Source organism: Bacillus rossius, chromosome 2 (genome assembly GCF_032445375.1).
Source record: "Bacillus rossius redtenbacheri isolate Brsri chromosome 2, Brsri_v3, whole genome shotgun sequence".
NCBI lineage: Eukaryota > Metazoa > Arthropoda > Insecta > Phasmatodea > Bacillidae > Bacillus > Bacillus rossius.
The window spans coordinates 33,256,130-33,271,979 of record NC_086331.1 but is presented as its reverse complement, the minus strand read 5'-3'; the positions used below and the strand labels follow the sequence as shown (position 1 = coordinate 33,271,979).

Here is a 15,850-nt window from a genome sequence, read left to right as displayed (position 1 = left end):
ATGCATGCTTCTTGGTCAACAGCAAGGCTACACAAAATTCCCCTGTTATATTTGTGAATGGGACAGTAGAGCAAAAATTTACATTGGAAAAAACTGATTGGAAAATTAGAATGTAATTGAAAGTTGGAGTAAAAAATGTCATCAATCCGAGCTTGATGGATCCCGAAAACATATTGCTTCCACCACTTCAAATTACACTTGGTTTGATAAAACAGTTTGTAAAAGTATTACCGCAAGATGGAAATACTTTCAAGTATATTTGTTCATGTTTCCCTAGCTTATCTGATGCGAAGTTGAAAGAGGGAATGTTTACGGGACCTGATATCAGGAAACTGATTAGGGATACAGAATTTGAAAAAAGTGATGACAACCTTGGAACGAAATGTCTGGTATGGCTTTAAAAATGTCGTATCTAAGTTTATAGGGAACACAAAAGATCCTGCGTATAAAAATATTGCCAAGGAAATGTTAAACGCCTATAAAAATTTAGGCTGCAATATGAGTCTGAAAATTCATTTTTTGAAGTCTCATATTGATTGTTTCCCAAAAAATCTAGGCGAATACAGTGAAGAACAAGGTGAAAGGTTACATCAGGACATAAAAGAGATGGAAAGAAGATATCAAGGCCGTTGGAACGTTAATATGATGGCGGACTATTGCTGGATGATACACAGAGATGAAATAAAAAATCATAAACGGAAACCAACAAAACGCACCTTTTTTTTCCAAAAAGAAAACATTATTATTAATTTTTTTCTTCGTGTATACCTTAATGTTGTATTTTAATAACTATAGACTCAATAAAACTTTATAAAATATTCTAAAATGATTCTAATTCATTTTTTAAAATTTTTGTTTTGTTATTTTTCGTATTCAAATACTATATCATTTAAATCTGATAAATGTGACGTGGTATATATCATATGAATACCGTTTTCTATTACTTTTAAGACAATTAAAACAAATATTAACCATTTAACAAAAAAACTTTTAAAAATAAATTTCGCAGATCTGTGTAATTTTTGCGAAGTAACAGAAATAATCTATCCGTGTTCAAATAAAATGAATAACTATGTATAACTACGTTTAAATAAAAGTTTTTTGAATCATTGTTTCACATGACAGAATTGAAATCGACGTGATCCTGCAGACTTGATAGAAAAAAAGTTTAGTTATATAAAATCGGGTGATTTAGCTTGTTCGATGACATGCAGGCGTGACTTGCAGTCCTCTGTGAAATTACAAATCATTAGTTGGCTAACTGGCTGTACCCCCTTTCCTAAAGTAATATTAGACTTCACTCTCGACTAGTTTTTAATTAGTTTTTTTACTTTCATTATTTTGAAAATTTAACCCCAATTGGATCTTTTTCGTTTAACAATTTTTATTTTGTGGAACAAATGGAAAAATGTCTTTAAATGTTGAATTTTTGGATGTATCTAAAGGTATAGAATTATTATTTTTTAAAAAAATAAATTTTCACCAATTGTATAAATTCATTATATTAACAAATATATTTTACCAATTTGTTGAATCAACAATGAACAAAACATTGATATTACTAGACTCAAAAAAATTATGTTTATGGCCTTGAATGAGGCTAAAAAAGAAACATTTGCAAAAAATTACGGTGCTCTAGCATGCCAGCCTTCTTTAAATATTTCATCGAACTGTTTTCTTTCCAGTTCGACCTTTTGTGTATCATAAGTTGCATTCCTTTCATATAAGCGGTGATGGACAGTCGATAAAAGTGGCAACGCCAGAAAGAATACAACGGCGAGGGGATAGGAAGGGGGAGAAAAGAAACCGAAGACGGGTCCGGAGCGTATTTTTAATTTAAAAGAATTGGCTACTCGCTCGGAAAATGAATGGGCCCTTTGAGGCAAGGGGAAGGGGGGCATCAGGGAAGAAAAAAAGGCTGGCTGGCCAAGGGGTAAGTCATAATGAAAAACATGAATATGTAGGCTAGGAGAGAAGTTGGAGTGGCCGGCTCATCCCTCCCTTACCCCCTTACCCCTCCCACTGATCGACTCGCTATTAGAATCCGCAGATTTTCAATATTGAAACCGGCTCCCAGAGTGTTCGTGCTAAGGGAGACTTGTTTTAGCGCTGCTTGTCCGCCACGTCTGGCTGTGTTCTCCAACTGTCCTTTCGGCCACACAATGCCTCAACGTATTTCTGTCAGGCTCAATACTTTTTACCGTGTTTTTACGTCACCGACTTGATAGGTTTCATTGGGAGCGGCTACTCAATCCATTCCAAACACAGCCCTGCCTAAGATGGGATGGGATTTGGATTTTATATACGCTGTCCAGTGGGCAGACCGTTAAAATATATTTATATTATTTTGTGGAGCCTTTATGTGTAATTTATGGAACCAAATTTCGTACAATTTTATGTAGTTTTGTTAATATCATTCCCAAAAATTTAAATTAAGGTTATTGTTGCTCTGCGCTTATATTTTTGTAATAGATATGGAGTCCGAATTCTACTGACATTCTTCGGCTGTAGGTTCATCATAAAAAAATAAGTTGCAAATATAATAAAACAGGTCACAAAAGTGCAACAGAAAAAAGGCATCACTCCCAATTATTGAATTAACTTATTTTACGATTTGTGGCTATTGTGAAAAATTGGTTTCAATTATACATTTATCAGCGTTTTGTGTTACATATTAAATACTTTCTCTATTATTGGCAGTAAACCAATTGGTTAGCTCCAACTTCGAATTACAAAACCAGCCTTGGATAGCACTTTATATATAGATCATGATTCGTATATAAGTAAACAACTTATTTTTTTCGTGATGAACCTGCAAACCGAAGTTTCTCGGCCGAATTTAGACTCGTGATGTAGCTATTTGTGTGGTTAGTTGGTAAACATTAACTTCGCCACATAAAAATACTCTTTAAAAATAATTATTTCACTTTCGTACAAATAATTAAGAATATACCAGCGAGTAGTTGGCTGTCATGTTGATTAATTTGACTATGGATATTTCGAACATTTTTTAAAGGGATGTAAAAATTCCTAAATTATTCTGTAAAAACAAATTCATCTTATAAACATCCACAACTGATGTGGTACTTTGGGTTTTACTTCATCTCCCATGTAAAGTCAAGGCATTTTTCAGGTTATTTTTATTTTTCTACAATTAACACACCGGTTTCACAATGCAAACATTACAAATAATTTTTTTCATGTTATCTATTTTTTACTAACAATTTTCGCCTGAAAAAGAGTTTGGTGGTAAACAAATAGAAACTAGTGTTCTACAGCTGGGTGATGCATAGAGCTTTATTTCTTATATGCCACTTTAGGGACGTTTCTTTATAAATATCTGGAATGAGCAGAAATTTAGAAATAATAAAAGGTTTGGCAAAGACGAGACTAAAATCCACGACACCATAATTAGTAATATTGTTTTCTTGACTAATACTATATTACCTCCGTCATTTTTTATCCGTGGTGGATTATACTTCCTCTTCAAATCAAAGATTCGCAGAAAAGAACATGATATTATTTTTCTTCAATAAAGATGTTCGGTGACTACGAGTTGCTTGTTGTAGAAGCTAGGGAGTACTTAGGGTGACACCCATATAGCCAGTGTCATGGGGCTTGTCTCGAATATGACAAATCTCAAAAATAGTACAAATGGTCTAAGTATCCGTTTGCCACTATTCTTTTGTTAACAGTGTCTGTAAATAAAGTCATGTGGTTGTCGGTGTTCTTAAAAAATCATCATGCACTGCCGCGCCCGGCGAGCTCTGGAAATCCCTAGAACGGCCCGGTTGCAAGTGACCCCAAAAATGGATTCGTACAGTATCAGTGCACGTGTTTTCTGGTCCTGACCCGAAAACCTTCGCTACTGTGTCTGTGGGCTATGGAACACCAGTACCTGTCCAAGTTGTACTTACAACATTCTTCGTTACCGCACCCGGTGGGCTCTGGAAATCTCTATAATGGTTCGGTGGCGACAAAACCCAGAAATGGTTTCTCAAGCACCTGTGCACATGGGTTCCAGTCTGGACCCATCATTCAACGATACCACGTCCGGCGGGCTCTGGAAATCTCTGTAACAGTCTGGCGGCGAGGACCCTGGGAAAGGATACGTCCTGTATCTATGCACGTGATTTCTGGCCCAGACCCGACATCTTTTCGCTACCGCGCTGAGCACGCTTTGGAAATCACTATAATAGTCCAGTGGCGAGCAACCCTGGAAAAGGTATCGTCCTTTACCTGTGCATTTGATGTCCGGTCCAAAACCGACATCCTTCGCTAATGAGCCTGGCGCGCTTTGAAAATCTCTAGAATAGCCCGGTGGCGAGCAACCCTGGAAATGGTTTCGTTTAGTACCTGTGCATGTGGTCTCCATTCTGAACCCGACATCCTTCGCTAACGAGCCCGGCACACTCTGTAAATCTCTAGAATAGCTCGGTGGCGAGCAACCCCGGAAATAGTTTCGTCCAGTACCTGTGATGTGGTATCAGGTACGGACCTGACATCCTTCGTTAACGAGTCCAGCACACTCTAGAAATCTCTATAATAGCCCAGTGGCGAGAAACCTTGGAAAAAGTATCGTCCAGTACCTGTTCATGTGGTTTACGTTCCAGACCCGACATCCTTCGCTAACGAGCCTGGCGTGCTCTGAAAGTTTCTATAATAGCCCGGTGGCGAGAAACCCTGGAAAAGGAATCGTTCATTACCTGAACATGTGATGTCCGGTCCAAACCCGACATCCTTCGCTAACGAGCCTGGCGCGCTCTGAAAATCTCTAGAACAGTTCGGTGGCGTGAAACCCCGGAAATTGTTTCGTACAGTACCTGCACATGTGGCCTCCGTTCTGAACCCGAAATCCTTCGCTAACAAGTCCGGCGCGCTCTGGAAATCTCTTAAACTGTCTGGTGGCAGCGAATGGTTTCTTCCAGTACCCGTGCACGCGTTTTCTTGTCTGTATCCAAAATCCTTCACTATCGGGCCCGGTGGTCTCTATAAATACTTATAATGGCCCGGCAGCGAGCAACTCCGAAACTGATTTCGCCCTATACCTGTGCATGGGGGGGGGGGGGTGGGTTTACGGTCCAATTCCGACATCCTTTGCTACCGCACCCAGCGGACTCTAGATATTTCTAGAATTGGCCTTTGGTGTGCGCCCCCAGAAAAGGTATCGTCCAATATCTGTGCATATGGTTTCCGATCCGGACCCAACATCTTTCGCGACCAAGCCCGGCGGGCCTTTGACATTTCTAGAACAGCCCAGCGGTGAATGACTCTGGATATGGTTTCGTCTAGTACCTGCACACATGGTTTCCATTCTTGATCCGTAATCCTACGCTACCGACCCTGGCGCACTCTGGAAATCTCTTAAACTGTCTGGTGGTAGCGAATGGTTTGGTCAAGTACCTTCCTGTCTGTATCCGAAATACTTCACTATCGCGCCCAGTGGGTTCTATAAATCCTTAGAACGGCCCGACAGCTACCCCGGAAATGGTTTTGTCCAATACCTATGCATATGGGTTCCGGACCGAACCCGAAAGCCTCCGCTACCGAACCCGGCACTCTTAGGAAATACCTAGATCTGCCTGGCTGCGTTTGACCCCGGAAATAGTTTCGTTTAGTACCTGTGAACGTGGTTACCGATCCAGGCCTGATATTCTTCGCTACCGAGTCTGGCATGTTCTGGAAATCTTTAGAACTGTCTGGCGGTGAAGGAACCCAGTAATGTTTTCGTCTAGTACCTGTGAATATGGTTTCCAGTCTGGATCCGACATTCTTCGCTACTGCGCCCAGCGGGCTCCGGAAATCCTTAGATCGGCCCGGCGGCGAGCAACCCCGGAATGGTTTTCGTGTAATACCAATACATATGTTTTATGGCCCGGATCCGACATTCTTCGCTAGCGCATCCGGCGGGCTCTGGACATCTCTTAAATAGACCGGTGGCGTGCGAACCAAGAAAAGGTTTCGTCAAATACCTGTGCATATGGTTTCCGGTCTGGACTCGACATACTTCGCTACCGAGCCCAGTGCGCTCTGGAGATATCTAGAACTGCCTGGCAGCGAGCGACCCAGGTAATGGTTTCGTCCAGTACCTGTGCACGTGGCCTCCGGTCCGGTTCCGACATCCTTCGCTAGCGCGTCCGGCGGGCTCTGGAAATCTCTAGAACGGCCCGGCAGCGAAACGGAAACAGGTTGTCTCCTCTGGCCGCACCTCGCGTCTGAGGGGCATACAGTAAATAATGTACTAGTACAGAGGCACACATTGGACACCCAACGCAATTACATCTCCGTTTTGTTTATGCTTTCCAAAAAGCTGTACCATCTCCCGAACTAAACAGTAAATGGTTTCTTGTGCTTTTAAAAAAACGATTATCGCTTCCTTAGTCAATACAAAATTAACTTTACTGGCGAAAATAATGTATAAATGCTGGATTTCCATGTATGCAACCCGTAAAAATTTAAAATATTACCAATTTTTCTATGGGAAAAATTTGATTTTTTTTTCCTAAAGCAAATGCATAAGCAGTCCTAATGATACCATGGGAGATTAAAGAAAAGTATATAAACGATTTTTTGGTTTTCTGTCCTTGTGGTATTAGCCTTTACAAAATACATATAAAATTTACGCGTTTTTCACAAAAATGATCTGACCACTGAATGATATCCCTTCCAGAGAGCGCGCCGGCCACTATTACCCCGCCGTGTTATCTTTTTCGTTTTTCTACGATTTAGCATGCACATCACTTGTAATAAATATTAAAAAAAACATTTATAAACATAATTTTTAATGTTATAAAATTATGGGATTTTTATAATTATTTAAACGCCTATAATAAACTAATTAATGATAAAATAAAAAAAGTTAAATTGTTGCTTGTAAACTTCAATTTAATTTCAAGGTTCTATTGCGTTTTAAGCATGGTCTAACACATTCCATGTAGGCTACCATATTTTTATGTCATCGCCATCCTTTAAGGTCTATTCCTGATTTTAAGTTGCCAGTTTTGTCACTAAATAACTACTAATTGTCATTTCTAGTTGTGACAATCACATAACATATAATTTAAACTTTTGCGTTACTTTTTTCCACTATTTAATAATATTCAGTAAAATACTGGTAATATAATTTGTAAAGGAACATTAAATGCAGAACAATTTGCAGAATGAACTGAAAATATTTATAAAACACGAAATAAACCACGTGTTTTGTGAGACTTTGAACTGAGGGGGAATAGTCACCACCTTTTGGGGTTCTAAAATATTTCTGGTGTAGGTTATTAATTCTTTAAATTTGGTAGTGTTTTAGTACCTGTTTTTTTTTTGTTTTTTACGTGGTCATTAGAGATGGTCATGCATCATATAAATTAGAGACAATGCGGAAGGGATCATTATGAATGGCAGGAAATAATAAAGTACCATCCTATCGTGTGCCTTGGTTGATTTCAGGGAAACATAGAAAACTGAAGTAAGGATGTCCAGACAGGGATTATAGACTGGAACCTCCTGATCTAAAGTGCAGTGTTCAACCGTTGTGCTACTCCGCTCAGTCCTATTTTCAAGCATAAACTATACTTATTCGCAGGATCTATATATGTTATAATTTTCCAAGTATTTAAAGCATTTATACTTTGTGATATTAAGAGGGTGCTATCTGTATCAGGTCATAATTTATATTTTTTGTTAAGCACTGTAAAATTGTATACTTTATACATTGAATTGAATACTTTAAACATAATAAACCTTTTGCATTATTGGCTACCAGATTGACAGTTTTGACATTTTTGCACCGTATAATAAGGAGAATCAAACGGATAACAAAAACAGAAATATTTTTATGTTTAAAAACCATGTTACCGGCTACTTAAAGAAATGACTTATTTTTGTTTCATAAAAAATTGTTGGCTGTAAAAAAGTCACATATTTGAGAAGTTTTCAATGTCTAGGTAAAATCAAATAAACTTTTGTGGAAGAAATTAAATCCATATCATTAAGTTATAACATATTGAATTTCAAAATAAAAAAGTTAAGTTCTGTAATCCGGATAATGCTTATTTGAACAACATCAAAATATTAAAAATGCAACTTTAGCATCTACTTATGCAAGAAGTTTGACATACATATGTTTATATCATGAAAGTTAAGCCACTAAAAACATCTAAAAATTAAACAAAGATACAATTATAAAATAATACGAGAAACTAGACGCAAACAATGGACAGCATGTAACCGCCTATAGGAAAGCACCGATTATTCCACGAACGTCGTTTCAGTTGATACAAAATTTAAATTAGGCTACCAATGTTGACATCTGCAAGAGTCCAAAAATAGCTATTGTGGTTTGTAAGTAATTAAATTAAACAATCCATCTGCACAACAAAGCGTAGCAGATTTTCAGTTGCAAAAACTTACGTTGAATCAGTGTGAAGATGGCTATTTTGGCCATATCAAAGGGCTTCGAATAAATGCTCACCAAATACAAAACGACTTTAAAGACCAGCGTTGTATGCTTTAATATAAATTAATTAATTTTACTGCGAAAAGAATTGAAAACACGTAAAAAAAATCTTGTAAGTGAAACACCCTACATCGGAATTTTATATCAGGTAGGCCGTCCATGATATTTGTAGCAGAGATGGTTTACGATAAAATTATTTTGTTCCAAAATTTTATGTAATATTTTTTACTGTTATAACCTAGTGAGGCAATCGTTATCAGAAGCAAGCCCATAAATCAGTGGAGCTTTATTGAGTCGTTTTTCTGGCATCCCCCGACGCAGGCTGCACTTACATATAGTCCATAGTCTGGCCCGGCGACGGCTCAGTTCGAACACAGAAATGTTATCAGGTGTACTGTCGCGTATTAGCCGTACTTGTTTCCATATACGTAGACTAAAATGTCAGTTGTTAGGGTTTAGAATCTATAGTATTGTAGTAGAATTCCTTAAAAGTAATATTTATAATAATTTAATCTAAATAATGTATTGTATAGTGGTATTTTTTTAATTTTCATAGTTTTTTGTAAATATTAAACATGTTTTGGTTACTTCACCAGATTTATTTATTTGTTATCGTATTTATTGTTCATTGTATAGAACATGTACGACATAACAAAATGTTGAAAAAGTATTAATATTTATCCATATTTGTTTGACACTCGGATAAGTTTCAAAAATGATATCTGGTCCTCTAAAAGAGTGAATCTGGCCATCACTAGGGTATTCGGAATCGCAACAGAGTTTCAGAACCGGAATTTCGTTACTAGATTTTAACGGAACCGAGAATTCCCGGTAATTTGGGTATTGATATATTTTTTGTTAATGATGCAGTTGCTGGTGATAGAAGTGGGAATAGTTTTGAACGATTAAACAAGTATTTATGACTAAAATTAAAAAGATAAATATTTGTGTTACAATTTTTTATTGTAAAAAGTAGATCTTAACTTGAACAAATCACTTTATTCTTATTCTTACACTCAATCTTTAACTTTGTAAAGAAAACATTTTAACAGATAATTGTTTCAAAGCATGCAAAAACACAAAATTATTAACTTAAAAAAGTCTTCTTTTATTAACAAACTTAAAAGAAAAATATATCGTTGTTTAAACACTACCTATTGGCAACGAAAAATCCAAGTTTCTATTTTTTATATTGTAGAGAATACACAACTAACCAAAATTTAAATAAATTCAGCCTTTTAAACTTAAAGTAACCAAAAATTTCAATAAATTATAAATAAATACTCACAATTTTAGTGCCATCCAGTAAACAAGTCATGTTGATGTTGAGTCCCAAAAGTACCAAAATAAACGGGAATCGATTTTAAATTCCCGGTTCCCTTACTTAATCAAATGTACTGGGAATTCCTAGTACTTTCGAGACAGGGATTTCCCGGTTCTGAACCCTATTCACCACTCTAGCCCATGAACGAGTGTGTGTGTTTTTAAAATTCATCTAAGGCATTTAAATATCATTGTTAAAATTTGTTAAATAAAATAAAATAATGGAATTTTATTTCCAAAGAACGAGGCCAGCCAACCATTTACTAGTGTTTTTGTCAGTAATAATTGCTGAACATTGAACTGTCAATCTAAAAACTTCAATAATAAGGTTTAGTCGTACGACGTATTTACATTACATTTTTTTTGTTTAATTAAACTGTACCTAAAGTTAACACATGTACGTACATGCTATTATTAACTTTTTAAAATCCGTTTGCTAATTTAGATTTTATGTTAAAGCTAATGTCCAGGCCTATTCGCTATAATTCACCTCAGACCTCGAGAATAATAGGATAATTTATGGCCATTGGAATAAAAGTCCATTACCTACAACCAATAAATAATGTTTATATATGGGACCGTTTTATGATGGATGGAGCCAAGGTTTATTTCGAGAACTCATTTAACTCCAGGCAAGACGCAACATGTAAATAGATCATCAACGTTTTTTAAGTGTTCACATCCTTCTGTGAGTCACACCTGACTAAATTACCATTGCTTGTTTTGTAACTGCTCAGGTTCGTACAGGGTGTGTCAAGAGCGCTGTAGGGAAATCACTTACGTTAGCCATATGTATATTTGCGTCGAGTGTACTTGGTTACCCACTTAATACGCGAATTAATCATAGCTATACTGATCGGTTTATGGTGCCGCACAACGTGAAACGGTTCTCAACTATGGTTTACAAAGTTCTGTGCACAGACCATCCTAAAATGCTGTAAAAGTCCAGGTGGATCATGTGCTAGCGAAAGTAAAGCCCAAAATACTGGACCGTTGACAGAATACGACTCAAAATGGTGGCTATTAGATCCAATCAATGCTTCTAATATACAAGAAAATGTTTTTTACAATACGGCTCAACAGCTCTCTTGGATGCGCACTATCTCGATAGCAATCCAACTTTAATAATGTTCGCAGGCTTTCACGACCATTGTCTGAAGTAGCTTGGCTTCTGAGTTGTAGCCGCGGCCTTGGAGAATAATAATATTTCCTTGGTGAATTATTTGCCAAGGACGCGGCTACAACTCAGAAGCCAAGCTACTTCAATCCAACTTTATGCTACCCCGTGGTTGATTCTCTTGGCGGTAAAGAATTTCGGGAACTTTTTACTAAACATTTATGTTTTCCTTTCCCTGCCCAATTTCTCAGTGAATGCACCTGACCGAAAGATTTGTTTTTGGCAAAGTACAGCCGGCTTTATAAAATAAAACACATACATTCAGGTAGGACAGTAACTTGATAACTGTATTTTTTATGCGCCCACTTTGGGAAAGAAATTCTTTCGAAGCAAAAAGTCAAAAATGGGAAATTTAAAAAACAAATGTACCCAGCACTAGTAAATTAAGATCTTGAAATTTCGCGAGCAAAACCTATATCTTGCGCAGTATTCACTGCACTACCAATATAATTTGCCAATGAATTATTGCAGAACAGTAAAATGTCTTTCTCACACTTCGGTGGATTGTTTGATCCCAAGTTGTACAGTTGTGTATGAAACTGGTATATCACCCAGCCAAACAATAATCATAATAACAAAGAAAATCTACTAGTGTGCATATGATACACTGAATTCTAGCCTACATGACGTTGAAGTCCATCTTGCTGGTGAAAAGGGAAATAAAAAGGTTTCCAGGGGCATTAAGTTTATCACAAAACAGCTAACAAACACACTTATTCTTTTTAATATGTTTTTGCTAACTCAACCACGTTAAGTGAATTATGGAAATTATATTTTGCGTCCGATTGGCTGGCGAATGTCGTCAAATTTTCGTCATTTCCTGAGCAACCAGCTGCATAGAAAAACATTTTTGTAGCCATTAAAGTTTATTTTGGACCCCCCCCCCCCTCCCCACGCTGCTGAAAAATTTTATGATTTGAAAACGAAATAAATTTTAGTGAATACCATTAAACTATTAGTCAGTGGTACCAAACTATGTATCCGAAATAAAGTTATTTTAGCTACGTGTCATCACAAGATTTTTTAATACATATTTTGTTGTAGTCACAAGAATGTCTACTCAGTGAAACACGCTGCAAGTTTTTGTGCGGATAAACCTAAGTGGAATTTTTAAATGTGAACTTGAATCAATCTTCTCTTGCGATCTCAATGTGAAGCAGTTGAAACTATTGAAAATCAATTAAATGTATGTGGGAAAGCTGTTAAAACTGCATTTGTACGTTAACAGGGCCTCCGTAGTAGAGTGATCAGTTCAGTCGTTTCCCACCAAGGAAATCCTGATTCGATCCTCGTCGGGGTTGAACATGGGCTCATGCGAAGGTGTCGTAGCTGGGCGTCACCTTGGGTCGGTGTTATTTTATCGGGATACTTCTGTTCCCATCCTCCTCCCACAGTTCATTCTCACCATTCCTGCATTCTCATTCTGTCTACCCTCGTCTACTCGCATGCCACTCTATTAACACTGCATGCAGCCCCATTTTTTTCAACTGATTATCCACGCCAAGTTTAGGGACACCCAAAACATTGGTTGAAGGGTAGTTTTTGCACAGTGAAAGCAGTGTTTAAGGACTGTATTTCATGACAGTGAACTGTGTTCAACTATGGAACTCTCATCATCCGTAATGTTTTGGGTGTCGGGTGTCGCTATCTGGCGATGTTGTGGTTATAAATAGAGATAGGAAAAATTAGCTTTTTAATTTTTTGATATGCAAAATTCCAAAATACTCATACCCTTGGCCTACTTCTAGATTTATCCCATTTTACATGTGAAGGACTCCAAGACAATATGAATTCTTCGACCAAATAAGTTTTGAATCACAAACAATCCAGTCGAGATATCGCTCACGTGAGAAAGCCAATGAATAAGTGGTGTTTGCTCGAGTATTCAGAGGACTGCGGAGTCTAGCCAAGAAGTCATTGAACCAGCGAATTTTTCCAGTCCCTAAATGCAAGGTGAATTAAGCTACCTCACAACATGCTGTCACGTGACAACTCCTGACTGCATGCTGCGACAACGCGCGAAGGGAACGATGCGACAATTTACGATCTATTCATTCATGCATTCATGGAGTAGTTGTGCAACTCACCGGTGTGCAGGCGGGTGTGTTGCTGCACGTGACTGAGCTGCTTGAAGCGGCGGTCACAGTACGAGCATTTGTACGGCTTCTCGCCAGTGTGCACGCGGATGTGCTGCACCAGCTGGTGGTTCGACGAGAACGATTTGAGGCACTGCTGGCACTGGTGCGGCTTCACGTCGGCGCGGTGCGCCACCTCGCGTGCGTGCATCTGCATCGCCGACTTGTGCATGAAGATCTGCAAGGAAGAAGAGCAGCGGCCCACCGCCGTGAGCCATGGGTCCGAGGCTGCATCCCTCGTGGGGAGCGGGTTTCTGGGAGAGGAGCGGGTTTCTGGGAGAGGAGCGGGCACGAGTTTCTGGGAGAGGAGCGGGCACGAGTTTCTGGGAGAGAAGCCGGTTTCTGGAAGAAGAGCGGGAGCGAGTATCTGGGAGAGGATAGGGTTCCTGTGAGAGGCTGTTTTATGGTAGAGGACAGACTATCTGGCCGAGAAGAGGGGTCTGGAAGAGGAGCGGGTTTCTGGGAGAGGAGCGGATTTCTGTGAGAGGAGCGGGAGCGAGTATCTAGGAGAGAATAGGGTTTCTGTGAGAGGCTGTTTTATGGTAGAGGAGAGGCTTTCTGGCAGAGAAGAGGGGCTTGGAAGAGGAGCGGGTTTCTAGGAGAAAAGCGGTTTTCTTAAAGATAAGCGGATTTCTGGGAGTGGGACTGTGTGGGGACAAACAAAAATTAATAAATAATAAAAACCTATCAGATTCATTGCCTAGGTACAAGTAGTGAATAAAGACATACTTTTAGAAAATTCAAAAACAATTATGGACTTTTCAACGAAGAACGCGCCTCAAATAAATGAAACTACGACCGACTCTGACTTCCGACTTCCGTTCTCCGTTGTGAACAAGGTAAGCATACACGTGCCAGGAAGAAGAGTGTTTTTTTCTGGAGACTTACCAAGATAATTCAAATATTTGCTAATGATATAACCTGATAATTGTGAGTTACTGGCGAAACAAAGTAGCTTAAACACAGGTCCTGTAATATTAAAAATATATACCTAAATTGACACAGATACCTGGATAGTTTCTTATCAGTTTTCCTCGCAAAATATGAAATTAAAAATTTTAACAGTTTACTGGAATGTTCCCTAACACTCTAATCATTTTAAAAGCTTTAATGTGGTCACTTATGCTTGAAGCCATTCATATCTCTGACTTGAAAAGACAAAGTAAAAGAACTGCATTGGTGAATGTTTGCCAATAGATATATACCACTCAAACCTAGTCAAATAAAGAATGTCGCATTCATGCCTTTTGGAGTTTGAAGAACAAGCAGATAACCACACTATATCGCGAAATAATGTGTTCTTTAGACGCATCGTGAAAATGATCATAAAACAGAAAAGGACGAAAATTTAAAACTGAAAACATAAAAAATATGAAATTGTATTTTAAAATTTTATTTAATTTTACGAAAATGATATTTTTTGGTCACTTAGATTTAAAAATATCTCAGTTTCATTTTTCTTAACTTTTTCGTCTGTAGTTTTTAAAACTTTCCATGAAACTGTGAAACGTATCACTAAGTTTCAACTTTTATTCAGATACGTTATTAAAATTTAACTTAATATTTTTAAACAATAATTAATTGTAGCTTTATGATATGCATCCGGAATGAATAAAATTATTAAAAAGTAATAATTCGTAGAAATTAAAGAATTACTAAATTAGTTGTATAAGGACTGCGGGAACACCACCTTTTACACAAAATATACCCTCAAGCATCACTATTAATGTCTCTCTCCTAAAAAAAATCATCAACAAATATTAATAAGCAAGTTAGTTGCAACAGGAAAACTCTGAAAGAGAAAGAAATAATACATGGCAAATGATGGCACCAACGATGACTGCGTGATTACCTGTAAAGTAAAAATTATTAGAGTTCTAATAAATTAATGCCCATGTTAAACTATGTAAACTTTTAAGATAGACTTACTTAGGGACTGAGATGTAAATAAAATAAAATTTTATTTCTAAAGCTCTTAACATACTGACTTAAATGTTCTCAACGGAAGGATTATAAAGATGAAAATCCTGAGCCAGAATTTTAGAGATAGTTGAGAAAGCTATTTTTGTTGAATTAGAAAATAACAATAAAAAGTACTGAAATAAAAATACTTCATTTCATCTGTTGTCTATTTCAAAGTCAAGGAGTAAAAAATTTATTTATCAAGATGAAAAGCAGAGGTATTCAGTGCAAAATGACAACAATAATTGTATATAAAACAAATGAGAATGACCCTGAAAAAAAAATTTATTTTATAAAATCAACGAATTACTTTTTTTTTAATATTTGAAATACTTTCTGCCGGTGTGGTGAATGATTAAAGTGTTAAATCGTTCTTTCCAAAAGGTACACAGTTTGTTGTACGGTTTTCAAACTTTATGCTCAATAAAGTACAAAGCTTGCTTATGGTAAAATTAAAACTTTTGGAAGCCAAAGTTGTAGATATTGAAAAATTTCACGGGTTTGCTGTGCAACTCGATTTAAGATTCCTGTGAGTAACGTGATTTTATTAATACATTTTTTCTTAAAAACACAATTATTTGCCTGAATATCATGTGAGCGATCATAAACCTAAAATAAGTTTGTTGAAAAAAAATTTATAATAATATGTCACATGATCTCGTTGTCAAATTAAAATATGTGTGACATTTCATAGCCACGAGTAAAAAAAATTGACAAAGTGTTAGTGAGAAAGGAATAAACAGTAGGAAAATGTTTACTGATTTCGGGATTCTTTGGAAAATACTTGCTGAAAATGTTTTT

General features: G+C 37.2%; 1 protein-coding gene across 3 annotated transcripts in view; it reads right to left on the bottom strand.

The window, feature by feature from the left end:
* The window catches only part of LOC134529223 (zinc finger protein 628-like), a 384,650-nt gene that overhangs the window by 194,462 nt on the left and 174,338 nt on the right, over positions 1-15,850 (bottom strand). For 2 of the 3 annotated variants that reach the window (XM_063363096.1, XM_063363098.1), the window contains 2 exons: positions 13,040-13,265; positions 6,090-6,215 (listed from right to left, as the gene is read on the bottom strand). In XM_063363096.1, the coding sequence (XP_063219166.1) occupies positions 6,090-6,215; positions 13,040-13,265 (352 nt within the window). The remainder of the gene's footprint in view (positions 1-6,089; positions 6,216-13,039; positions 13,266-15,850) is intronic. The other variant, XM_063363097.1, reaches the window with a different exon arrangement.